Source organism: Bos indicus x Bos taurus, chromosome 5 (genome assembly GCF_003369695.1).
Source record: "Bos indicus x Bos taurus breed Angus x Brahman F1 hybrid chromosome 5, Bos_hybrid_MaternalHap_v2.0, whole genome shotgun sequence".
Classification (NCBI taxonomy): domain Eukaryota; kingdom Metazoa; phylum Chordata; class Mammalia; order Artiodactyla; family Bovidae; genus Bos; species Bos indicus x Bos taurus.
The window spans coordinates 94,504-120,874 of record NC_040080.1 but is presented as its reverse complement, the minus strand read 5'-3'; the positions used below and the strand labels follow the sequence as shown (position 1 = coordinate 120,874).

The 26,371-nt window shown below is 57.3% G+C and overlaps 1 protein-coding gene across 3 annotated transcripts in view; it reads left to right on the top strand.

Annotated features, from left to right (window-relative positions):
* Positions 1-26,371, top strand: part of SHANK3 (SH3 and multiple ankyrin repeat domains 3) — a 48,892-nt gene that overhangs the window by 1,660 nt on the left and 20,861 nt on the right. For 2 of the 3 annotated variants that reach the window (XM_027540380.1, XM_027540382.1), the window contains exons 4-18: positions 1,410-1,518; positions 1,594-1,745; positions 1,838-2,005; positions 2,081-2,197; positions 2,557-2,634; positions 3,293-3,359; positions 9,025-9,295; positions 12,127-12,329; positions 13,336-13,449; positions 18,440-18,515; positions 18,752-18,834; positions 19,201-19,325; positions 19,417-19,549; positions 20,442-20,522; positions 24,272-24,295. In XM_027540380.1, coding sequence (XP_027396181.1) covers positions 1,410-1,518; positions 1,594-1,745; positions 1,838-2,005; positions 2,081-2,197; positions 2,557-2,634; positions 3,293-3,359; positions 9,025-9,295; positions 12,127-12,329; positions 13,336-13,449; positions 18,440-18,515; positions 18,752-18,834; positions 19,201-19,325; positions 19,417-19,549; positions 20,442-20,522; positions 24,272-24,295 — 1,801 coding nt within the window. The remainder of the gene's footprint in view (positions 1-1,409; positions 1,519-1,593; positions 1,746-1,837; positions 2,006-2,080; positions 2,198-2,556; positions 2,635-3,292; positions 3,360-9,024; positions 9,296-12,126; positions 12,330-13,335; positions 13,450-18,439; positions 18,516-18,751; positions 18,835-19,200; positions 19,326-19,416; positions 19,550-20,441; positions 20,523-24,271; positions 24,296-26,371) is intronic. The other variant, XM_027540381.1, reaches the window with a different exon arrangement.

Genomic DNA, 26,371 nt, shown 5'->3' with positions numbered 1-26,371 from the left:
ATCCCAGCTTGGTTGGGCTGGCCCGCTTTGGCTCAGTCTGCTTTCTCCTGTCATCAGGGACCCAGAGTGGGTGTTGGGGGCGGCTAGAGGGCCGGATGCAGACTCCGGGCACCATGACTTTGGGGTGGTCGGTCTGGTGATGGGTTCCACTCAGGTCAGACTCGCTGAGCCCTCTGGTGGGCCCCTGGTTAAGGGGTGGAGTGCAGTAGGGTACAGTGTCTTTGTGGGGGCGACGTGAGGAGATGGGGTTGTTGAGGGGAGCTGGGTTGGGGTGGGGAGAACAGGGCATCCGGGACTTAGTGGTCATCCAGTGTGAGGCACTTGAAATTAGGCATCTCATTATTTTTTTTTTGTTCTGGGAGGAACTGTTATTATCCCATTTCGTAGATGAAGATACTGAATCCAGGAGAATCTAAGTGACTTGCCTACAGCTCTGCATTCAGTGATGTTGGGGTTGAACCCAGATCTTCTGACTCCCAGGCCCTATCCCTAGGCCTACCTGTGGGGTCTTTACTCCTGGGTACTGTTGCTAGGAGGGTCTGACGCCACATGCTCTTTGGGGGGCACCTCCCTGCCTCCTCTGAATGTAGGAGGGGCAGGGTGGGTACCCTGGCCCTTTCCATAGGCAGACTCCTTGAGTTCCCATCCCAGGCTCCTGTGGGCCAGTGGACATTTGCTTGCTGGACACTTCCTTGGCAGTCTCTGGGGCCTAAGAGAGGGATCTGCACGTTCACCCCTGTGCCCCCGTCACCCCCTTGTGACCCTGGTGTCTCCGTGCCAGAGTCCTCTGCTGCTTTGGTTCCGTGGCTGGGCAGAGACTCCCTCAGTGGTGTTGGTATAACCCATCACCTCCTCTAAAGTTGACCTCAGTGACCCGCAGGACACCGATGAGTCTTGACCTTCAGTGAGTCTCAGTTGATTTTAGGATGAGTTTCAACTCCGTGCCACAGTCCCGTGTTTCTGCCTGCCTGGTCTCCGGCCGGCCCCCAGCACCACACTAAGCCTCCCGCCCCCCACGCCGGTGGGGCCGAGATCTTTCCTCTCAGCTCTGACCGTGCTTCCTTTTGGCCTATTGTCCTAACCCTCCAGAGGGTACCCCCTCATGTGGAGCTGCCCCTATGGCACCTTGTCCTATTTCTGATGCGTTTTGTCTCTGGAGGGCCTGGGGCCTCAGGCACCTTAGCTGGGCTTGGAAGGCGAGGAAGGACCTGGAGCAGCATGCGGATCCAGTGGAGCTGGGATTGGGGCCACAGTGGGAGTGCATGGTCAGGGTACCACGGGAAAGGGAGAAGGTCGTGGTTTAGGCTGGCGGGTCCAACTGAGGGGTATGGCAGTTCCCTGGGTGATGTGGGCGATGGTCAGAGGACGGTTGTCAAGTGTGGGCTGATCCGGATGGCTGGCTGTTCCAGGCGAACCTGAAGAAGTTTATGGAATATGTCCAGCTGCACAGCACGGAAAAGGTGGCCCGCCTGCTGGACAAGGGGCTGGACCCCAATTTCCACGATCCTGACTCAGGAGGTGAGAAGCAGATCAGGGAGGGGCATGGTCTGGGAATGGCCAGGACTGTGACCTCTGCCTGTCCGTTGAACCCAGAGTGTCCACTGAGCCTGGCTGCCCAGCTGGACGATGCCACCGACCTGCTGAAGGTGCTGAAGAACGGCGGCGCCCACCTGGACTTCCGCACAAGAGACGGGCTCACGGCCGTGCACTGTGCCACGCGCCAGCGGAATGCGGCCGCCCTGACGGTCAGTTCAGGCCCAGCCCTCGCCGGAGCGTTGTGTGACCCAGGAGCGGAAAGAGGCTGGCCTGGCATGAATATTGGGGTTCTTGCCCTCAGACCCTGCTGGACCTGGGCGCTTCACCGGACTACAAGGACAGCCGTGGTCTGACACCCTTGTACCACAGCGCCCTGGGCGGGGGGGATGCCCTCTGCTGCGAGCTGCTCCTGCACGACCATGCTCAGCTGGGGACCACCGACGAGAACGGCTGGCAGGAAGTCCACCAGGTAGGCGGGGGCACAGGGGTGGGCCCGGGGTCGGCCTGAGGGTCTGGGCTCCAGCAGTGACGCCCCCTCCCCCAGGCCTGCCGCTTCGGGCATGTACAGCACTTGGAGCACCTCCTGTTCTACGGAGCTGACATGGGGGCTCAGAACGCCTCTGGGAACACAGCCTTGCACATCTGTGCCCTCTACAACCAGGTCGGTCTGCACGTCTGCACATGTGTGCACACGGGTGGTGCTGTGCAGTGACTCTGTGTGTGTGCATGTCTGACCCTGTGATCACACCACAGTTGCGTGTTCTGCCTCCTGCACTGAGCTGGGTGGCCTTGCGGTCCATGTGTGCCTGTCGTTTCCCTGAACACGTGTCACGCGTGTGTGTTCTGAACAATCACGTGTGCACTGTGTGCATCTGGACCCTCTGAGCTAGCTAGGACCTGCACACTTACACCTGCCCTGCTCGTCCCCATGCTACACGTGTGTGTGCTGAACACGCAGCCATGGGCCCTGTGTGTGCAGGTGCTGCCCCAGCTGTGACCCCTCCTCCCATCTTCCCGCAGGAGAGCTGTGCCCGTGTCCTGCTTTTCCGAGGAGCCAACAAGGATGTCCGCAATTACAATAGCCAGACAGCCTTCCAGGTAAGTGAATGTCTGCAGGAGTGTGGGGCTCCCTGGGGCGCGTCTCTCCATCTCTGTGTGGCTTGGTCTTTCTGGACCTTGGTCTATTCCCTGTAAAGCGTGAGAGAGCTTTGGGCCCAGGGTCATCACAGGGTGAGGTGGAGGAAGGGTGTGAGCCAGGGCAGTGCCTCGCTCTTATGAGGGGTGCTCACTGAGGACGACTCCCTCGGCCCCCCTTCCAGGGAGAGGAGAGGAGGGTGACAGGGCTCTGGGGCCAGGGGAGAACAGGTGTGGGCTGTGACTGTCCATTCAGGGGCCTTCACAGGTCACGTGGGGAGACCAGGCCTGGCCCATGACTCTCCATTCAGGGGCCTTCACAGGTCACGTGGGGAGACCAGGCCTGGCTCGTGACTGTCCATTCAGGGGCCTTCACAGGTCATGTGGGGAGACCAGGCGTGTGGAGGGGCTGTTCCGAGAATGGGCAGGGTGGCCAGTGTATTCCAGCTTTAGCTCCAAGAGTCTTGTGTCCCAGGAGACCCCTCAGTCCCACACAGACTGGGGTGGTGGGTCAAACAGGGGCCAAGGTCTGAGCCTGCTTGGGCATTCAGGGAACCCCAAGGGCTGAGAGAAGGCAAGTCTGTGCTGCTAAGCCTCCCTCCATCTCCCTCCCACCCCCCAGGTGGCCATCATAGCAGGGAACTTTGAGCTCGCGGAGGTCATCAAGACCCACAAAGATTCGGATGTTGGTGAGTTCTGCCCACCAAGGGCCCTGCCGATGTGGATTTGTGGGGGTTGTCGGGGCCCAACAGGGCAAGAGTGAGTGGGGTTGTTACAAGGGAGCCCCTAACCCGGAGCCTTTTCCTCCAACTCTCCCAGTGCAACTGGGAGTGGTCCCAGTGGTCCCATTAGTGGGCCCCGCAGGGATAGGGAGTGCAGGTGACAGAGGGTCAGGTTAGGGTCACGGTTAGGTGAAGGCTGTGGATCTGTTAGTCAGGTCAGCGTTAAGGGTATGGTTGTGATTGTTCAGTTCAGCTCAGTCGCTCAGTCGTGTCCGACTCTTTGTGACCGCATGAATCGCAGCACGCCAGGCCTCCCTGTCCATCACCAACTCCCGGAGTTTACCCAAACTCATGTCCGTTGAGTTGGTGGTGCCATCCAACCATCTCATCCTCTGTCGTCCCCTTCCCCTCCTGCCCCCAGTCGTAATTGTTACCACTGTGGACTTAGGGATCAGCTTAGGTTGGAAGCAGGGTTGGAGTTAGGTCAGGGTGTTTTCCTGTGAGGTCGTGTGAAGGGCCAGCAGGAGACAAGTGGAAATGGAGCGCCACCGCAGACGCTCGGTGTTTCACTTCAGCTGGAAACAACGCACTTTAAGTGGCCCACGGCAAGCTTCATACACAACAAGGCCACCTGTATGCATGTGTGAAGAAATCAGAGCGCAGTGGTAGGCATGCGTGTGGGGAAGGCGGCAGCCGTCTTGGGACAAGGGGCTCTAAGCCCTCAGCAGCCAGTGCTTCGGGGGGCCCGGCACGCGCCCGAGGGAGCCCAGGAGCTGCTGCCTAGTCTGAACCTCAGGCCTCAGGGGCCACCCTCTCCCAGGGCAGTGTTGCCTGTGGGGCTGGCTGGGAAGCTGTCCTGCAAATCCTGAGTCTCCCCTCCCCATGTGGAGTGGCTGGAGGTGGGCCTCTCCTCCTGAAAAGAGTATTTTCTGGCCAGCGGCTGCCCCTTCCAGCCACCTGGCCACAGAGCGAGCCCTGTCTCTGCTCCCTCTGTCCTGGGTGGACAAGGCTTTCTGCCCACGGCTCTCCTGGGAGCGTAGACTCCCAGGCTTCCCTCTCTGCTGGGACTGCAGTATCTGGTGCCTCCAGTTTTACAAAGTTTAAAGTGGCAGTGGACAGCAGAGGGCTAAGGCTGGTCCCAGGGTCTGAGTCCTTGTTGCTTCTCATGTGAGGTTAGGGTAGGTTACGGTTAGGATAAGGTCAAGTCCACGATTAAGGAGTCTTCGTATATAGGCTCCCCTGAGCAGACCTGCCGGCAGTGAGGCTTGGTTGTGAGCCCCTCGTTTCCAGGCAGGGTCAGGGGTCTGTGACAGTGGGCAGACCCTGAACCCTCCAGCAGCAGCAGCTGATGCATGTTGAGCACGTGACTGAGCCAACGAAACGGTGCCGACTTGCGGTCCGGGTTCTGCTTGGGAGAGAACTGTGGTGAAGCCTGAGGTCTGAACTGGGGTGAGAGGCAGAGCAAGGCTCCAGTGATGGCCTGGCTGCGGCTGCTGCTTATTTTGGAGGAGGCCGTCAGCCTGGGACGAGCTTGGTTTCTGGACGTGTGGGGCTCGGTCTGCTGCTTGTGAGGTCACCTTGGGAAAGCAGCTTGGGACTTCTGTGCCTCAGTTTCCTTAGGTAAAATAAAGTCTTTTATGGTTCTTTACTCCTTCCCCCGCTGACCTTATGCAGTGTTCGATTCCACGGGTCTGGACTCTGGCAGGTAGACTTGGTCCAGCTGGTGGGAGGGAGGGTGGGGGCTTCTCTGTGGTCCAGGCTGAGAGTCAGGAAGGCCTCAGCTGCCCCTCGTCTTTGGACAGAGATGCTGGGGGTCCTGTGGTCACCATTATCAGCTTCTGTCTGGCTGATCCAGGGTGCGCTCACCTGGCTGGGGTCAGGCATTTGTGGCTGAGCTGAGAGGTCACATCAGTTAGTCCCACAGTTGGCATCAGCTCTGCTGGCCACGCACCCCTACATGCTCAGATGTCACACATATACTCAGATGACACAGCCAGATGTGCCTGAGTCACAGGGGAGTATATTCTGAGCATTTATGACAACTCTCTCAACAAGCCCCCAGTGAGTGAGTGCTGTTAGTCCATTTTTACAGAGGAGGAAACCCCAGACACAGAGGGATTAATAGCAGAGCCTGTCTTCAGACTGGAGTGATCCAGAGATCCACACTTGGTCCCCCCCTCCCCTCGGCACACGCTCCCTCTGGGAGTCAGAGGTCCTGTCTCGCCTCAGCTTGGGGACCCAGGTGGGACCTGCAACAGGAGGAGCAGCAGGGAGCCTCTGCCCAGCCAGCCTTCCTTTTCCTCCAGCATGAAGCCGCCTGGAGGGATCTTGCAGGCTGAGCCCTGTCGTCACCCTTCAGGGGACAGGTCACCTGGAAGCCTCTTGGCAGCCGCCCTGCCCTGACCCGCAGGAAGCAGGGACCCTGCCTGGGAGCAGCCGCCTCTGCTTCCTTCCCTGCTGCCTCGGGCTGCCTCTGGGTCCTCAGGCCCTCCTCCCAGCTCTGGTGTACACACTCTGAGGCACACTTCTCACTGACTTGTCCCAGAGTGCTTTTGAAGAGTGCCCTAGGAAAGTGCTTCTCACTTCGTAGTGTGCATTTGAGTCACCCAGGGATCTAGTTAAATGTAGATTCCGACTCAGAGGGTCTGGGTGGAGCCTGAGATTTCCTAAGGAGCTGGAGGTGAGGCTGCTGGTCTGCATGACCAGAGTCTAGACAGGGCTTGGCAAACTGCACCCAGGCCAAATCCAGCCTTCCGTCTGTTGTTTATTTTAATTGAGGCTTTAAAATCAAAGATTTAAATTTCAGTTAAAATCAAATTCATGTAACATAAAATTAACTATTTTAAATCGAATAATTTAGTGGTGTTTAAGACATTCACAACCAACTCTATTGAATTCCATAACATTTTCATCATCACAAATGGAAACTCTGTGTATATTAAGCAATTATTCCACCTTCCCCCTCCCTCAGCCCCTGCCAACCATTAACGTACTTTCTGTTTGTATAGATTTGCCTGTTCTGGATATTTCATGTAAGTGGAATGACGCTTGGTGTTTGGCTTCCTTCAACAAACTGAAGCATGTTTTCCAACGTAATCCATATTGTAGGATGTATCACTACTTCGTTAGTTTTTATGGCTGAATGTTATTCCACTCTTTGTATCTGTGACCTGTTGTTTATCCGTTTATCCTTTGGTAGACATTGAGTGGTTTCCACCCTTTGGCTATTGTGAATATTGCTGTATGGACGTGTGTGAAATGTATTTGTTTGAATACTGCTTTCAGTTATTTTGGGTACATACTTAGAGTAGAATTGCTGTGTCATATGATGATTCTATATTTAATTTTTTGAGGAACTGCGAAATTGTTTTTCACCATTTTACATTCCCACCAGAAATGCATGATGGTTCCAAATTGTTCAAATCCTCACCAATACTTGTTATTACCTTAAAAAAAAATTATAGCCATTCTAGTCCAAGTGAAGAGGTATCTCACTGAGGTTTTGATTTGCATTTTCTTAACAGCTATTGGTGCATCTTTTCATGTGCTTATTGGGTGTTTGTATATCTTCTTTGGAGAAATGTCAAGTTCTTTGATCATTTTTAAATTGCTCATAGAATACACTAGAAAGTGTTCCTTCCTCTTCTATTTTTTTTGGGAAGAATTTCAGAAGGATTTTGTTAATTCCTCTTTAAATGTTTGGTAGTATTCATTAGTGATGCCATCTGATGCTGGACTTTTCTTTGTTGGGAGATTTGTGATTACTGATCCAATCTCCTTGCTTTTTATAGGTCTGTTTAGATTTTCTATTTCTTCTTGAGTCAGTTTTGGTAATTTGCGTTTTCCTAAAAATGTGTCCACCTTATCTAGTTTATTTAATTTGTTGGCATACAATTATTCATAGTATTCTCTTATATTCCTTTTTAATTGTATAACATCAGGTAGTAACATATCAATTTTCATTTCTGTTTTCGGTTATTTGTATCCGCCTTCTCTAATTTTTTTCCCTAGCCTAGTTAAAGGTTTGTCAACTTTATTGATATTTTTGAAGAAACAAACTTTGGTGTCATTGATTCCCTCCGTATTTCTAATCTCTATTTGGTTCATCTCATGTAGTCTTTACTGTTTCCTTCCTTTGGGTTTGGTTTGCTTCTCTTTTTCTAGTTCCTTAAATAGGTTATTGATTTGAGACTCCCCCCCACTCCTTTTTTTTTTTTTTTGAGACTTCCCTTTTTAATGTAGGTGTTACAGCTATAAATTTCCCTTTTAGTACCGCTTTTGCTGCGTCTCATGAGTTTTGGTATGTTGTATTTTTGTTTTTATTTTCTCAAAGTGTTTTCAATTTTTCTTATGATTTCTATTTTGACATATTGGTTGTTTAAGAGTGTTGTTTAAGTTTTCACATATTTGGGAATTTTCCAGGTTTTTTTCCCCCTGCTATTTATTTTGAGCTTCATTCCATCCTCTCTGCAGAAGATACTTTGTATAATTTCAGTCTTTTTAAATTTATTGAGACTTTTTTGGTGACCTCACAAATGATCTATCCTGGAGAATGTTTCACGTGCCCTTGAGAATAATGTGTATTCTGCTTTTGTTTTGTGGAGTGTCCTGTATATATTTGTTAGGTCCAAGTGGTTCAAGTCTTCTGTGTTCTTACTGATCTTCTCTCTAGATGCTCTGTCCATTATTGAAAGCAGGGTGTTGAAGTCTTAAATATTATTGTAGAACTGTCTATTTCTCCAAATATATCAATGTTTGTTTCTATATATTTTGATGCTTTGTTGTTTGTTACATATATGCTAATAATTGTTAATCTAGTTGACAAATTGACACTTTTAGCAAATATAATGTCCTCTGTCTCCTTAATACTTTTTAAGTCTGTTTTGTCTGATATTAATGAAGGTACTTAGATCTCTTTTGGTTACTATTTACATGAAATATTTTCTTTTATCCTTTTATTTTAAGCCTACTTGTGTCTTTGGATCTAAAGTGACTCTTTTGTAAAAGCATATAGTTGGATCATGTTTTAATCACCATCTGCTATTTAAATAAAGTTTTATTGGAACTCAGCCACACCCATTTGCTCATATATATTATCTGAGGCTGTTTTCACACTGCAGTGGCTGGGCTGAGTCCTTGCAACAGAGACTGAACGGCTTGCAAAGCCTGAACTGTTTACTATCGGATTCTTTACAGATGTTTGCCAACCCCTGGTCTAGAATATCTCTTTTACAGTTTCTCTGGTGATAGTCAACTGCAAATAGCTCCATACAGTGGTCGGCTGGTGAGGTGTGTCACATGTGGCCGGTTTTTTGTCTCTCTGGAAGCCTGTGAGATGGGCAGTTCCAAGAGCAGATCTAAGGAGTCCCGAGACTCATCTGGCTGACAGGAAGGGCAGGCGTTTACCTCTGAAGCTAGAGTTAGAGGCAGCTTGGTATGTGACCCTGTCCTCTCCCACCCATCCCAGCTTCAGTCATGGGGTGATCACCTGACCTGTTCTGCCTGGGACTGAGGCAGCCCCAGGGACAGAGGATCTTACTTTTGAAATCTAGAGACACCAGGCAAAACTGGAGAAGCTGGTTCCCTAATCTGGCCGCCCGGAGTCTCACCTGTTCCCCTCCCCCCACCCCAGTGCCATTCAGGGAAACCCCCAGCTACGCGAAGCGGCGGCGGCTGGCGGGCCCCAGCGCCCTGGCCTCGCCTCGGCCCCTGCAGCGCTCAGCCAGTGACATCAACCTGAAGGGCGAGGTGCAGCCGGCAGCTTCTCCTGGGCCTTCACTGCGAAGCCTCCCCCACCAGCTGCTGCTCCAGCGACTGCAGGAGGAGAAAGACCGGGACCGGGATGGGGACCAGCAGAACGACAGCGGCCCTGCCACAGGCAGGGGCAGCCAGAGCAAGATCAGGTAGGAGGAGGTGGGCCTGAGCCAGGAAGGGTTGGCATGGGCGGGCGGGCGAGTGGCAGGGAGAGGCCCGCTCTCTGCAGAGGCCTGGCTCTGCAGGGATGAGCCAAGGTTTGGGTGGGGGCCTCCCAGGGTGGGGAAGGGAAAACGGTGAGGTCTCCTGGCCTGGGGCAGGCTCCCCGACACTGAGCTCTGTTTGCAGTCAGACTTGTGCTGAGGGCAGTGGGCAGCTGCGGGAGGGCGCTGGGAGGAGAGGGTCTTGTGGTTTAGAAAACTTCGTGCCAGGGAGGAGGACGAGGGCTGGGTGAGCTGTGCTAAGAGTTTAGGGACTGGTGCGTCCTCTCCCTGAGGGCTCCAGATGCATAGGTGGACCCCAACCCTGTTCCCAGAGGAGAGTCTTGGTGTTTCCCCAACCCCTCTGGCCTCCATGGTTCTCCTCTTTACCCTTCAGCACGAGTGCTGGGATCCTGAGAACCAAGGATTTGTCATTCCCAGAATTTACAGCAAAAAGCCTGGGCAGGAGCCCCACTAGACTCTTGGGCTGGAAGCCCAATGAGCCGAGCAGTGGGAGTGAAAGGTGGTTACTGGCTTTACAGACGGTCGGAGTCCAGTGCACTCCTTGCACCCACAGCCACTCTGTGCCTGGGTCTCTCATCAGTTAGGCGTGACCGATCCTACCCAAAACACTGCCTTTGGGAAGCCATCTGGAGCCTGGCAGTGAAGGCTCCCTACTTGGACCCCTGGCCACAGCACTAGCCAGCGCTGCCGATTAAGGCCTCTCGCCTCCCCACACCTTCAGGGCAGGAGTTGCAGTTGCCCCGGAGCCAGTCACATAGAAGGTGCTCTGGAGACATGCTGGCTCACCCAAGTAGCGCTTTGTTTCCACAGTGACAGCTGGGCTGAGCAGCGTAGTGCGTGTCATCTCACTTAACCTTGACCTTGTACGAGGCTGTGCTCCATTTTACAGATGAGGGTCCTCACACTCAGGTGGGGTAAATGACTTGGCCAAGGCCACAGAGCTAGGAAGCAGCTTAACTTGCCCCCAGGTAGACCTGATTCCCAGACTTGCTAAGTGTGAGCGTTCAGCAGAGGGCCTGGGGTGCAACAGGAGCTTTTAAAAGCCATTTCTTCCTCTGCTGTTGCCCCTGCTCATACAGCCTTGACCTGTGGTGTCCTCTCTGTCTTTCTGTGTCCCTACCCAGACTGCAAGGCTATTTGTCCTGCCCCAAGTCACTTCAATTCTCCCCCCAAATTTTGCATAGCCCTGTAGCTAAAATAACAAACTCTGGGATGGTTCAGTTCTGCAGAGGCTGCTCCTGAGTTGGAGCTGTGGAAGCCCTGCTTTGATTTGGTTTTTGTATATTCACTCATCCTTTTAGCAAACACAAACTAAGCCTTGCTGGTGGGGCTCCAGCTCACTGCTCTGTGGGGAGAATAAAATTTTTATTACTCTTTCCAACAAACATTGAGTAGGTGCCTAGGCTGCCAACTGTGGTGGGGGCTGATAGCCGGGAGTTCTAAGAGTCTCAGGACACTGACAGCTGGGGCCCAGGGCTCAGAAGCAATTAAGTGGGGAGTGATCCAGGCAAGGGGGCCTCCCAGTGAGCGGCCAGGACTGGGCTGAGGAAGTTTGGTGCACTCTGGAGGGAGAGGGCCTCAGTGGGGGATCACCTTTGATTGCAGGAGAGGAAGTGTTTTGAGTTTGAGCTGCTGTCGGAGGGGGTGGCATAGAGGTGGGGGAGGTGGCGCCCCCTCTTGGCAAAGCCTGGCCTGCAATGTCAGAGTCCCCACCCGCATCACAGAGCAGGGCAGAGAAGGCTGTGTTGGAAGCTGAGCGGTAACTTCACAGTTGGCCACAGTTGGACAGACTAGCAGGAGTGGGATAGTTGAGGTGCTGGGAACGGCCAGGGCCGAGAAAAGAAGGCACCAGCTGTATTACTGAAGTGCAGCTAATTCTCGCCTCCGAGAGCCTGGCTGTTGGCGAAGACTGTGGACGTGGTCCGCCCAGGTGCTAGGGAGCCGGTGCAGGCCCCTGAGCAGGCGAAGGCTGAGGGCTGAGGCCTCGGGCTTGGTGCCCAGGCGGTCAGCGTGGAGAGGGCATGAGCATCCGAGGCGGATGTCCGGGAGGAGAGGACCCAGGTCCAGAGGGGGATTCGGGCGCCCAGCACTCGCGGCGGCCACGGTGTGAGGTGGCCGAGGCCCTGGCTGGAGGGGGGCGCGGACCCGCCGGGGGAGCCCCTCCTGGAGGCTAGGCGAACCCCGAACCGGTTCTGAGACGCTCTTCTCCAGTCCGAAGCCCCTTCGGACTTCCTCTCCTGGCCGGCCTCGCCTCCCGGTGTCCCCGCGCTCCTCCGTCGGACCGACCCCTCCCCAGCCTTCCCCTCCGCGCACCGTAGTCCTCCTCGGCCCGGTGGCCTCTCCCGCGTCCGGGCCGCGGCGACCGGGCCGCAGGGGGAAAGGAGGGAGCCCGGCCCGCCGCCCGCAGAGGGAGGAGCCGGGCCGCGGAGGAGGCGGGGCGCGCGGAGCGGCCGCGGCATGGAGCGAGCCCGGCGCGCCCGGGAGCGCAGCCCCGCGGCCCCGGAGCCCTGAGCGGGCGCGGCTCGTGCGCTGGCGGGAGCGGGCCGGGCGCGGCGGCGCGGCCCATGGAGCGGCCCCGGGCCGGGCCCCCGGCGGGCGGGCGGGCGGCGGCGGGCGGCGGGCGGCGGGCGCTGCGGCGGCGGCTGCGGTGAGGCCGGCGGCGGGGCCGGGCCGCGCGCCATGGAGGCCCCGGGCGCCGGCTTCGCGTGCCCGCTGCCCCCCGGCATCGCGTCCGTCACCTACGTGTTCGTCTACAGCCCGAGCGGGCCCGGCGGCCCCGGCGGCCCCGGCCCCGCGCCCGGCCCCGGCCCGGCGCCCCCCGCGCCCCCCGCGCCGCCGCCCCGGGGCCCGAAGCGGAAACTTTACAGCGCAGTCCCCGGCCGCAAGTTCATCGCCGTGAAGGCGCACAGCCCGCAGGGCGAGGGCGAGATCCCGCTGCACCGCGGCGAGGCCGTGAAGGGTGAGGGGGCGCGGGGGGCGGGGTCGCGGGGGGCGCGGCGCCGGGCCTCCTGGGGCCCGCGGGCGTTCGCGGCGGCGTGGAGGGGCTGTCACCAGGGGTGTCCCCGGGAGCTCTGGGCCGCCGCGGTCATTATGGGATGTCCGTGCCCCTGGGGATGCCTTGTGTCACCGTGGAGGGAGGGCTGCTCGTCTTCACGGGGCTCCTGTCATGCGGGTTTCTCTCCATCCTCTGTCATCTTGGGCTCCCCAAAATGTCACCACGGGGGCTCCTCTCCTCACGGGGGTGTTTCTGTGTCGTTCTGGGGGCTGCTGGTGGTGGGGTTCTCATGTTCGTAGGACCCTATCCGGTTACAGAGCTTCCTTGAATTATGGGGTTCCTGTGTCACTTCTGGGACTTTCTTCATTGGAAACGCTTGTGATATGTGGAATTCTCTGCCAGTTCTGTGGGTGTCTGTAATGAGGGGATCCTGTGCCATGACAAGCTCCTCCCATTATGGGGTCTCTGTTGTCACTGGGGTCCGCCCCTCATGAGTGCCCTCTGTCCAGGGAGCCTGAGGAAGAAGCGGTTGTGTTGGTCAGCTCCCCATGGTCCATCATGGGGCCCAATCTCCTGGCCACAGCACAGTGACCCTCAGCTCTTGGCAGTGACCCCTGGGATGGGAGAGTTGGTTCAAGAGCAGGGAGGAGAGCGGGCAGGAGAGGACTGTGGCCCCTGCCTCTGCCGCCTGTCCCCCCTCGAGTGTGTCCATCTGTGCATCTCTTTGTCCCCCACATGCCCATCCTGTGCCGTGCCCATCTGTTCTTTTCTCTCTTCCGTGTGGATCCCAAAATTTTCCCAGGGAAAAAGCCAGGAGGATGAAGGGAGGGAAGAGAAGAGAAGGAGAGAGACGGGAAGGTTGGGTGGTGATGGTGGAGATGGTGGTCGGGGGCGGGGGGCGGAGTGCGGCCAGGTGGGCTCCGGCTGCGCCCCTCTGCCCTGACAGCCTATCTGGCTTCTGTCCCCCCAGTGCTCAGCATTGGGGAGGGCGGTTTTTGGGAGGGGACCGTGAAAGGCCGCACGGGCTGGTTCCCGGCTGACTGCGTGGAGGAGGTGCAGATGAGACAGTATGACGCCCGCCACGGTGAGTGACCCCCACTTCCCTGGGCAGCTCCTGAGGGCACCTCCTCTTCCAGCTTCCCCTTGCTCTTGCTTGGAGGCAAATCCAGATTATATTCACAGAGAAAAGACTAGAACAAATTCAAACACACAGAAGTAGATGCAAACTCATGTACATGACAGACACGCCACATGCCCCACACTTACCAGCACACATGTGTACATCTGGACCCTGGACAGCTGTGGAGACACTTGTGACATGCCCACAGGATGGACTCGTGTGAGTGTGCACCAGTCTGGGATCCCCCATGTGGCTCTCGTGACCACAGTCCTTCCCAGACAAGGTTCTCCCATCAATGCTGGGTACTTGGAGTGTGTGACTGCTGTGTGGCTGGCAAGCAAGTAAAGAGGTCAGTGTGAGAAAAGAGGCGTCATTCCAAAGTGGACAGATTGTCCAAGTGGGCAGCGCAGGGAGGCCTGGGCCAGCCAAGAGGAAACGAGGCCAGCTGGGCCCAGAGGGGCTGTCATGGGTACCCTGGGGCCAGGATGGTCTAAAGGCAGCAGGTGGGGGACGACTGCATCCTTAGCCGGCAGGGAGGAAGTGGGGGCAAAGGCCGTGGCTCCTGGGGCTGGTCAGCAGCCTCCGTGTCACCCTGGGGCCGGTCACCTGCACCTCCAGGAAGGAGCCCTCTGGGTGCTGGGATCTGAGGCGGTCCTGCCAGTAGAAAGGAGAGACTGGTCCTTTCAAACCCCAGCCAGAGCTGACTGCAAGCCCTGGAGGCCTCTCGACCCACAGTGGGACAGGGGAGCCCCCTCCTGAGTGGTGGCTCGTGGTGGTCACTAATGGTGTGTCTGGACCCGGGGTGCACACACCTGTCTTTCTGCACATGAGGGGCTCAGACCCAGTGTTGCCGTGCTTCCTTATCCTGGGTTGAGAATTTCCCCAGGGCAGCCCACCCCGTGTGGCCTGGGCCCCTGCCCTGGGTAGAACGTGGCCGCTGATCCCTTCCTGGGCAGGATTCTTTACTCTTATCCTTGGCTGTTCACCACCTTGCTCTGATGGCTCTCCTTGTGGCTAGGAGCCTGGAAGGGACATGACCCCCTCTGGTCTGCCCAGGGTGGGCAGGTGGGGTGGTATGTTGAGGTGGAAAATGATTTCAGCGGTTTGGGCGCTGGTGCCAACTGTGGATAGGAGAGGCGGGAGGAAGCCTCCAGACCTGCCTAGGGTGGAGCCGTCTGCTGCCCCGTAGTGTGGGGAATAAAGGTTGTGGTTTGAGAGCTGTGTGGGTCCAGGGGCAGCTGGAGCTGAGTCTGAAGCTGGGGAGGAAGGGAGAGAGGTCTGGACTGGACTCAGAATTTGAGAACAGCTAATGTTTCTTGGGTGGTTGGCATGTGCTGGATGCTGTGCTGGGAGCTGGGATCACAGGGGCTGGCTCTGTGCCGAACGAGGAGCAGGTGTGCGCCGTGCTCCAGCAGGCACGTTGTGGTGTGACTGTGATGGCGTGAGCCCAGGGAGGCTCCCTGAGTTGGTTGAAGGAGTCAGAGAGGGCTTTTAAGCAGAGGGGTTGTTTGAACTGAGCCTTGAAGGGTGGCTGGGGCCTGCCAGGGGGTCAGCTGACGGGGTGAGGCAGAGCCTGTTGGCCAGAGTGTGGCATGGCCTGCTGCATCTGCACGTGCTGGCACCCGGCGTGCTCCGAGCAGTGTCGGGATGCCTGGCTTGGTTTTTCCCTCTTTCACATCTAAGAATTCATTGGTTCATCCCAGCAGGCCTGGGAGGTGGGGACAGTTGTTGTTAGTCCATCTCTAGGAGGATGGGTTCCACAGTCCAAGGAGCAGAGTCCTTGTTGCAGTGTAGGCGGTGGGCTGCAGGGTCTGTGCTGTCACCGCCACACTTCACGGGCTCTGGTGTGAGTGAACCTGAATGGGGCAGGGGCTGGGCTGGAGGCAGGGGTCCTGGGACCAGGGGCGTTAGTTCATGGCGGTATCATAGGAGGCGGAGTCTGGGGGAGGGGGTTGCTGTCCTGATTGTGCTGTTCATTTAGGATTAGGGTGACGGTCCAGGCAGGACAAAGTGAGGAGATGGAGCAGGGGCGGGGGGCAGGGCTGGGCCAGGGTCGTGGAGTGGGAGAGGACACAGAATACCCTGCTGAGGGGGCTGTAGGCTTCTGGGCAATGGTGGGGCCCTGGACGAGGGCTGGGGCTTTGGTCTGTGCAATCAGAAGGTGTCAGAAGGTACTGGGTAGGTGGGAGCGTTTCATAGGTTGGCAGGGAGACAGGCCTGCCAGGCTGCCTGCTGGTGGGTGGGAATCACCTCTGTCCTCACCTGCAGGCCTGGCCCAGCTGCTCTGGACAGAGCCTCTGGTCTGGGACCCAAGGGCTGAGTTCTGCCAGAGGTGAGAGGGCGGCCCAGGAACACAAACCTGCTTCCAACAGGCCCAGATCCAAAGAAGGATCTGTTTCTGAGACTGGAGCAGGGACTTCGAGGCCAAGGAGGGGACATTGCCAACATGTGTGGGCCAGGCGACACCCGTGGTCTGCAGAGCGCGGCTCCCATGGTGCCCGTCTGGGTGCAGGGAGCAGGTGCAGCAGGGAGGGTGAGCCGGTGGGGGCGGGGCGGGCGGCCTGGGAGTTCTGGCGGCAGGTGTGGGGCCCCGGGCCGTGGCTCTGCCGCTCCTCCCTCCCCTTTCTTCCAGTACTCGGGCGACCATGTGTGTGTTTGCATTTTAGCTGGCTTTTACGTGTCTGATTAATAAAACTGGAAAATGAATTTGCGTTATGTAATAAATACACTGTGTTTGGTCGATAAATATAAAAACAGGAGGCCAGTGATCTGCAGAAGCTCTTTTTTTTGGGGGTGGGGGCGGTCCTTCTGCAGGCAGGCACTGTGAACATTTCCAGAGTTGGGTCCGCGTGGAGAACGGTGCAGTGGAGGGGAGAGCGGTCTGGGCCCCGCCCCCAGGGCTGGGCGAGGCTTGGCTTTGGGGACTGCAGGGTGGTGGGAGCAGGTGTGCTGCAGAGGGGAGAGAGACTCCAGTACTTGGGAGGGAGCCAGTGAGGTAAAACTACAGGCTGTCAGAACCGAGGGGGCCTCCAAGGTGAACTGTCCTGCTCTGTAAGGAGAGGGCCAAGAGGGACTGTCGACGTGCAGAGAATCACACAAGTTAGCGGTAGGGTGCTGAAATCCAGACCAGTGCTTTTCCCGACATCTGTGCGTTCTGAAATCCAGACCAGTGCTTTTCCCGACATCTGTGCGTTCTGAAATCCAGACCAGTGCTTTTCCCGATATCTGTCTTCTGACGATAACACGAGCGCTTCTTCCTGTCTTGCCGCTGCTCCTTCTGTCCTTTGACTCACCACCCATCCTGCCCTCCGCCTGCTCTCCAGCAACCCCCCAGCAAGCCCCCACCCACGCTCTCCCTCCATCCACTTATGTATGTGTTTACTGTTTGACTTGGCCTGTCTGTCCCTTGTGCCATCCAGCCATCCACCAGCCAGCCAGTCAGCTGTCTACCGCTTTGCCCTCCCAGTTAGCACTCGGAACGCCTGGTATGGATCACAGAAATAAACACGGCACAGCTCCTGCCTGCAGGGAGCTCACCGTCAGTGGAGGAGACCAGCCGTCAGAACCGTGGTTCCCTCTTGGCTCTCCTTCCCCGCTGCTGTCTCTTACTCCTCTGCCCCAGCTGCCTAGGCTGCTCACTGTTCCTTGAAAACCCCGAGCTGGCACCTGGCATGTGACTCTGCCCTGAACACCCCCACCCCCGGAAGGCCCTTTACCCACATAAAGAGATGCTCCCTTATGCCCTCTTTCCTTTGTTCAACTCTCCCTTCACGGTGAGGCCTTCATGTGACCACCTAGAGCTGCCGTGTCCCCATCTGCTTACTTTTTCTTACTGCTTGCCAGCATTCGACGTGTTCTGTGTATGCCTGGTTCTTGACTCCTCTGTCTCTTCAGCTGTACGGTTTAGACTGTACACTGCGCAGCGTAGAGGCTTCTTTCTGTTCTCTGCTGTATTCGCAGAGCCTGGTGCGTAGTAGGAGCTCAGTACATACTTCTTTAACGAATAAGTTAATCTTGCGAAATGTTAAGCTGGTAGAGAAGGAGGGAGGAGCTGAGGGATGAAATCTGAGGTGGTGGTGGAGCTGCAGAGCTGGAACAGAGGTCCTGGGAAGCCGGAGGCAGGAGTGGGTGCAAGGGTACTGGAGAGCCCAGCGCACAGGCCGCGGGAGAAGTCCGTCTGGAGCAGGGCGGTTATGGCTAGAGGTGTGGCCTGGGACCTGCTGGCTTGCAGGATGTCAGCAAGGCCGAGCTGGGGTAGCAGGCAGCTGGCCAGCTCTGCAGGGAGAGCACGATGGGTAACGCTCTGTGGGAGGCAGTGAGAGCAGGCAGGGGGACCCGCCCCCCAAACCTGAAGCCCTCCCTGCCCGCTCAGAGAAACGATCTGGAGCAAAAGCCCGTGAGGGCGAGCATCCCTGTGGTGAGGGACACGCTGGCCACACAAGGCTGCCTCCATGCCAGAGCTTGAGAGTATGTAGCGTGACGCCTGCACTTGCACACACAGACACGCACACGTACAGCCACATGTGTGAGCACAACAGCTGCACGTGATTGCAGGTCACCCAGACACATGCCTGTTTGAACACAGCGCTTGCACACGGCTCCAGGCCACACACGTGTGTGTGCTCACCTTCTCTGCCCTGAGTTTCGGGGCTTGTTGGCTCTCCCTGTGGTTGCCCTGGCCTTGTTTGGTCTGCTCTGTGCAGCTGCTCAGGAGAAGGGTGAGCCACAGCCCCTGCCCATTCTGGACCCTGGACCCTTTCCTACATGGTCCCCTCAGCCTTCTCACCTTAGGACTGCTGGGCCCAGTACCCCAGGCTTTGGACCCCTATTTCCATGTGGGCACAGCCAGGCCAGGGGCATGTGTGTGGGCAGAGGCTGGCGGCCCACACAGGTGAGGGGGGTTCAGGCCAGTTGGAGGGTGAGACCCTCCGTCAGCTCCTCAACCTCCCTTCAGAAACCCGTGAGGACCGGACAAAGCGACTTTTCCGCCACTACACGGTGGGCTCCTACGACAGCCTCTCTGCACACAGGTACAGAAGGGGCAGGTGGGCCGGTGGGCAAGGGGGTCAGATGGGGGAGGCCCGGGGGGAAGCAGTCAGCAGGGCGGGGTGGTGCCCAACCCGCACGTCTGCTGCCTCCCCGGCCAGTCCAGGGACGACTCCTAGGGCGGGCGCTGCCCATGGACCCTGTCTGGGGCATGTGGGGGGTCAGCCTGATCCGGGTGCTTCAGCAGGGTTCTTCTCACCTCTCCATTTTCCTTCATCAGTGACTATGTCATTGACGACAAGGTGGCTGTCCTGCAGAAACGGGACCACGAAGGCTTTGGTTTTGTGCTCCGGGGGGCCAAAGGTAATGACCAGGGGGGTGTCCCACTGGCGATGCTCGCCTCCTGCCTGGCCTCTGCCCCCTTTCTCCCCCACTGCCCGCTCCCTTCCTGTCTCCCCGCCGTGACTGTCTATTCTGGGCTTGGGATGTTGGTAGGAGGCAGCAGCTGTGTTCCCTCCCTGATTGTCGGGGCCTCTGCTGAGGGTGTCTAATGGAGTAGGGGCCTTTCTGGTGGGATGTGGGGTGGGCCTCTCAGAGGCGTGCGTCCCGGATTGCTGGGCCGGCTCTTCTTGCCCTGGGCAGCCCTGTGTGCGGCCTTCCGGCCCAGGCCGGGCACGGGAGGACCGCCCTGGCGGCGCCCCAGTTGATCGCCCCCACCCCGCCCCACAGCAGAGACTCCCATCGAGGAGTTCACGCCCACGCCGGCCTTCCCTGCGCTCCAATACCTCGAGTCGGTGGATGTGGAGGGCGTGGCCTGGAGGGCAGGGCTGCGCACGGGAGACTTCCTCATCGAGGTGAGGCTGGGCCTTCCGCGCGCGCCCGTGGGTACTGGCCTCCACGCCCGGGAGGCCTCACTGGACCCCACCCCGGCCCTGGCCGTCGCAGGTGAACGGCGTGAACGTGGTGAAAGTCGGACACAAGCAGGTCGTGGCTCTGATCCGCCAGGGCGGGAACCGCCTCGTCATGAAGGTGGTGTCAGTGACCAGGAAGCCCGAAGAGGATGGGGCTCGACGCAGAGGTGAGTGTTGGGTTCCCCTTCTGTCCCCTGACCTTAGACCTTTGACCCCGGGCCCACGCTCCTCTCCTCGCTGCAGCCTAGACTGCTGACCTCGGGGGCCTGAACCTAGGCGAACACCCACGTGCGTGGCCTGGGCACCCATCCCTGACGTCAGCCAGCCAGCCCTTCCCCAGCTTCTGACCCCTGACTCCAGGTTGCCCTCCTAAGATTCCTGCCCCGTCCTTCCCGGTGCCCCCCAGCCCCTGGCATGGAAGAGCCCTCCTTCCCAACGCTGCCAGCAGCTGCCTGGAGGCCGGGGTTGCCATGGCAACTGTGAGGTTGACGCTGCCGCCGCCGCCGCCGCTTATTGTCGGAGGGAAGGGGGAGGCGGCACCTGCGGGAACAGGAAAAGCGTCTTCTCCCCGCGCCGGCGCCGCCCGGGCTGTGTCGCTCGCCGCCCCTGCCCAGGCCCCGGCCTGGCTGCCCACACCCCGGCCCCCAGCGGGGCAGTGGCCTCCGGGGCCTGGGGGAGCCCTGGAGCGGCAGGAGCCCGGCTCGCGGGAGACCCCTCCCAGCCCCCACCCCATGGCTCTGGGGTCCCCTGCTCAGCCCTGGAAACTGCAGCCTGGGTCCCGGGCCGGGGCCCGCCGGCCTGTGAGCTCCCTGGGGCCCTGACCGCCTCCTGAGGCCCCAGTGGCCCTGGCCCAGCCTGACCTTCAGCCCCGCCGAGCTCCCAGCACCATGAAGAAGTTTGCATCCAGCCGCAGCCTCAACAAGATCCTGGCTCAGTGTGACTCGTCCTCCCGGGAGTACGAGGAGGTCCAGGCGGTGGGGCACAGGTGGCACCTGCGCCTGGCCACGCCACGCTGCCTGCTGCTGGGCAGGAGGTCCAAGGCCCCCCTCTTCTTTGCAGCCCCGCCACCCCCTAAGAGAGCCCCCAGCACGACGCTGACCCTGCGCTCCAAGTCCATGACAGCAGAGCTTGAGGAGCTTGGTGAGCAGCGGGGCAGGTGGGGGCAGACAGCCCGGGTGGGGGGCCGGGTGGGGGAGCCGGCCAAACTCAGGCAGAGACAGAAGGGAGGACGAATGGACAGACGGATGTATGGATAGGTCAGAGGTAGATGCGTGGGTGCTGGAGCGGTCGGGGAATTGGGCTGAAGAGGGAGGAGGTATGGGGCGGGGGGCAGGGCTGGGGACGGACAGTGGGGTGCCTGGGTCTGGGGGACAGGAGCAGGGCCTGGCCGCCAGGGTGCTGGCCTGCATGTGCACGTGCTGCCCCGGTGCCCCCGCCTCCAGTGTGCCTTTGCTCCTTCATTTCATGCAAGTGAGAAGAGGGGCCCTGAGCTTTGCTCCAGGCACTAACTGTGCGGTCTGTGCCTCCCTAACCCTCTTAGCACCTACGTACGCATCCGCTAAGCAGGGTAATTACAGTGACCTGCTGACCTCAGGGCTGCGTGAACATTGCTGGTACAGTGGTGGAACAGGCCCTCAGGAGTGGCCGGAGGCAAAGAAGAGGGTGTTGGGGCTTGGATGGACATGTGGGGGCCACAGTCCCAGGATGGCCACCAGTAGCCTCATCATTGGCGTGTTCAGATATACTTGACCGTGTCCTGACATATGGACAGTCAGTAGTGGTCATGCCCCAACTTATATGACCATGAATATCTTCATCATGGCATGTTCCAATATACATGACTGCTAACATGCTCTATCCTTCTATAATCTGGACTCAATCCTAGTCTGGTTCCAGCCATAGAAGGACCCTGACTCTGGTCCTAAGATGAGCTGTGACCCAGTGCTGGGCACAGGAAGGGCCTTGATCATGGTTCTAGACTGAGCCCCAACCCTGGTTTCAGGCTTGGTTCTGCCCCAGCCATAGAAAGAGCCCTTACCTGTTCCCTAAAATTACTTCTGATTTTCCTCATGGACTGACCCCTGACCCAGTCCTTTGCTGAGCCACTCCCTTCCAAGCAGGTGTTGTTGACTGCAGTTTGGTTCAGTGGGGAGGACAGCCACCAAGACAGATTGAGCTGACGTGGCCAGGACTGTCTTCCCATAAATATTCTGAATAAAGCAAAACTTTAAAAAAATATACAGCCAATTCAAAATGAAGGGAGAGGAATTTCTCAGTTCTCAAAAATGAAGAGAGAAATCAGAGCCAAGAGTGTGCGAGGAAGCTAATGCTTCCATAATCCATGAGGTCTTGGGACAGATACAGATCCTGAGGGCAAGGGATCAGGGCTCTGATGCCCCTACAAAACCCAAGAGATGTGGAGAAGCTAAAACCAAGCCCCAAACTGGAATTAGCATCAGAAGAGCTAGGAATCCTAGAATAATGTGAAAGAGACAAGTCAAGGTGTTTAAACACCAAGTTTAACAGAACTCATAAGGCAAGGACAGGACAGTGAGAAAAATAAGCAGATTTTAAGAGGATTCCTAAAGAACTGTTACTGAAACAAAGTTTAGCCACTGAGATTTTAAAAATCTATGCCTGGGGAACAGTATACTGACCTAAATGATAAATCTGAGATTACCCAAAATTCAGCACAGAAAGATAAGGAGATGGAAATTATCAAAGAGCAGAAAAGAGATATGGAGGGCAAACCAGACAGCCTAAATAAAGCCCCAGAAGGAAAGGGTAAAAGAATTGAGGAAGAGGCAGTATTTGAAGAGTAAATGACAGACTTTTCTAAAATTGAACAAGGACGTGAGGATCCAGGATGCAGGAGTCTAAGTCTGAAGCAGTGAAGTGGAAACAAAGCTACCTCTGGTAGTAAGAGTTCACAGCACCACAGGTGAAAGGGAGACTCTTAACTGCCAGAGAACGATGACTTAGAAAGAACAGGGGTCAGACCGACAGCAGAGTCATCGTCAGCAGCAGCAGATTCTGGAAGACAATGGGACAGTAACTTCAAAGTCTTGAGTCAGAATGCTTTTCCACCTGGAATTCTGTGTCCAGTAAACTCCTCAGTCAAGAGTACGGGAGAGAAGTGGGCGGACTCTGGGCCCCAGGGTCACAGGGGTCTGAGACTAGTCAGGGGGAGCTGATCCATCACACTGATTGAGGCTCCAAACCGATCGATAGACAGATGCCAGTCAGCAGTGGATGTGGCTAGGCCCCACACTAGGCTCTGGTGGGTGGTTCCCAGAAGTCTCCTGCCAGAGGCCCTGTTCAGCTGCACGTTCAGAAGGGATCCTCCCCGCTTTGCACAAAGAGGTGCTTGGACAGCCTGTCATCCAGGGACTCAGGGACTCTGCCCTGCAGAAACAGAACTGCCTTTTGCTTTCTGGGCTGCTTCTGTCTGCAGAGACCAGTGCGTGGAAGAAGAGGCTTCTTCCTCTCAGGTCTGGGTGTTTCCTCTGCTGCCTTCTGACAGGGTTGCTCCGCTGGCCCGTCTTCCAGAGGGAAGGGGCTCACTCTTGCGGCCTGAGGTCAGATCCTTCCACCAGCTTTTCCTGAACAGAGTCTGGGGAAGGGGAAGGGACAGCTTCGCACAGAGCCTCTGTGCACACTGCTGAGTGAGGGGTCGCAGTTTTAACTGAACTGGACCCAAGCCCTTCCTGTGGCTCTGTTGTGAGAAGGGCCTCGGTGGCCAGGAGCACAGGAAGACCACTCCTGCCCCCGAAGACAGTTGTTCTGGGGAGCCAGCCCACTTGCTGACCTTCTCCTGACATATGGTTTGAGAAAGCCAGGCTGGCATCAGGGTCTTCTCAGGTGCCTAAGCAATCATTCCATGATTCACTGTGCTTTTAAAAGGTGGAAATAAGACCCATGGGTTCCTTGCCAGCATAAACACATTACTTTTATGTCACAACATCAAGGGCAGATAGGGCCCTCAGGTGTCCTGCAATCTATTGAGACGAGGACCTGAACATGTGGGAAAAAAAGAAAATATGAGGCCACAGAAGAAGCAGGTGGCAAGGATGGGGCTCAGGCCAGATGGTGCCTTGCTGTTCAGAGGGTCCTCAGGAGGAAGGGGAAGGGAGGTGTGTCCAGGGGGTGGTGTCCCAGCAGAGGGGGCCGAGCAGGCTGGCGGAAGTTGGGTTAGAGGAAGGGGTTGGGTAGGGACTCTCCCTGTGAGAAGAAGCGAGGAGGGGGAGGAGGGGGGCGGGCAGGACGTCTCAGTCACCAAGTGCTCAGCCCATAGCTTGGCCCGGGCATCCTGGGGCAGTAGAAGCCAGCGGGGGCCAAGGCCGAGGGGCCCTGAGGGGCCGGAGCACCTCCGGCTCGTCCTGTTTCTCATAAGAACCCTGGGACTGCTGGGCTCCTTTCACTTAGGGGTGAGAACGTCAGGGCAGTGGCCGTGCTGGGGGTGCTCCCTGACTGGCCCTGGTCCGGCAGACACACTGACCTGCCTGTTTTGGAAGCATACTTCCGGAACGCTCATGGGCGACCATCGCACCATTGATGGTCTCTGAAGTGGGTTTTTATGAGGTTTGGCCTTTTTTCTGAACAAACATTTGATTCAACCAAGTATGATTTAGCCATGCATTCACGTGTGCATGTCTGCATGTGTGTGTGAGCGTGTGTGTGTGTGCATGCACACAGCATTGTCCCTGCTTGGGTTCCCACCTTGAATTTCCTGTACCAACTTGGCATTCGGGTAGATGTGCCACTTACAACCTGCCGGGGTACAGGCTGGGAGGGAGGGGGTGGGGGAGGGGGGTGGGAGCGGGGGTGGAGCCCAGGTGCCGAGGGACAAAGTCTGCCTCTCACCCCGTTTACTCTTTCTTGATTCCAAGCCTCCATTCGGAGAAGGAAAGGGGGTGAGTCATCTGCTGTGCCCCAGGCCCAGCTTTGCCTGACCCCTGGCGAGGGAAGGTGTGTCAAGTCAGGGGGTCTGGAGGCCTGCGCTGTACCCTCCTGTTTAGGGGCACAGTAGAAAGACCTGGGAAGGGTCAGACGGGCTGGGCTGGGCTGGTGAGTGTAGCCACAGGCCTTGGGGGCTCGGGCGGGCTGGGCGGTGGTGTGAGGGCGTGGGAGTCTGAGATAGAGCTAGAAGAGCCCCCCAGGGGAAGCCACGGCCTGTGCCAGGCCTGGAGCGGAGGAGGGCTTCCAGGGGGCCCAGCCGAGGAGCTCCCTGGGGCGACAGAGTGGCTGGGCCGGTGGGGGCGGGGGCCCGGGTGCTCAGCCCGAGCTTGGATTGTTTTCTGGGACTCCTGTGCCTGGTGTGTGGGTTCTGTTTCTGCCCTGGTCTGTTGTGGGGTTCAGGCGAGTGCTGACATCCTTTCAGGGCAGGGATCAGGGCCCCGCAGCTGGGTGGCCTTCAGCACCCCGTTCCTCCCATCAGGCTGCCCCCTCCATCCTTTGAGCCTCCTTCCTGCACATCCGTGTGTCTGGCCTGGCTGCACCGGGCGCAGCATCCATGGGAGGAGAGAGGCTGGGCCTGGGTGCTGAGTTCCCGCGTCTGCAGGCTCCACCTGTCCGGTGGCCGTGAGCCTCTGTCTGCCATGCGGCCGTCCATGCCAGAGGGGAGCCTGCGAGGGCTCGGTTGTGTGTCCCGACCTCTTTGTGCCTGGTGCCTCCCCAGTCCTGGTCTGCTGGGCGTTCCCTGTGTGTGGGGCACACTCACCTGTCTCAGCCCGGGTTCCCCGTGTGACCAGCGATCTTGCCTCTGAGTTTTCCCAGTCCTTGCCCCAGTCCCAGGTGAAAGGCTTTCCCCAGGGTCTTTTCAGGTAGAAAACAGATGACTGGGTCTCCTCTGGGGACACTTTTCTTCGCACCTTTGAGGCAGACAAAGACGCTATCTTAGGAATGTTTTGGTTCTGCCCTCAGCTCATTTAGCGGGGCTTCCAGGGTGCTCTGCTGTGGCCTGTGTGATGCTTCCGGTTGTAGGGGACGTGGTGGCGATTCATCGCCCCTGAAGGCCCTTCATCCCCTCTTGGGTCCTGGTCCAGAGAGGTGCGTCCCCAGCTGCATCCCTGCCGTGTCTGGTCCCCACACCCAGCGTGGCTGCGGGCAGTGGGACTGAGCAGTTCCAGGGCCCCAGGCCTGGTTCCTAATGGCCTTCATTTCTTCTTTCTTTAAGAATCTAAAATAATTTATTTAAGAATATATTTTTTCTCGTTTTGTTGGGGATTGTGGTCAAGCTCACCAGCTTGTAGTTTGCAGAATTCTCCGTTCTTTTCCTTTTGAAAATAAGTCTTGTCTGGCCTCGGGCCCCCTTGCTGGTGGCCAGTGGTGGTTTTGCTTTGCTAACTTGCTTTGTGTCTCTGGAACTGAGTTCTTCTGGACCTAGAGATGCAGCATGTAAATACCCAGCTCAGGTGAGCATGTACCCTGTGTGGCACATGGAAATATTTTCTCTCTGCTCATGTCGTTATGTCTGCGATTTCTGGATAATCTGGTTGTGAAGCCTGATCTCTTATTGGATCTGTGATTTGGGGCAGCTCCTCTCCCCAGAGCTTCAGATTCTTGCTGGTGAAGTGGAGACAGTACTTGTGTCCTCTGCCTGTGGCTGTTGCGGGATGAGAGGAATCGTGGTCTCTTCTCACGCTGGAAGTCACCAAGTGAAAAGTGAAAGTGAAAGTCGTTCTGTCGTGTCCGTCTCTTTGCGACCCATGGACTGTACAGTCCATGGGATTCTCCAGGCCAGAATACTGGAGTGGGTAGCCGTTTGCTTGTCCAGGGGATCTTCCCAACCCAGGGATCGAACCCAGGTCTCCCACATTGCAGCTGGATTCTTTCCCAGCTGAGCCACAAGGGACTTAGCAAATGGTGGTGATGGGGATTCAGCTTCTGAAAGGAAATCACTCACCTCATTCCAGAAGCAAAAGGAAGGCCCCTCTGACCCCCACTGCCCCTGGGGGTGCTGAGAGCTGTGCACAGGCCAAGTGGGCTGG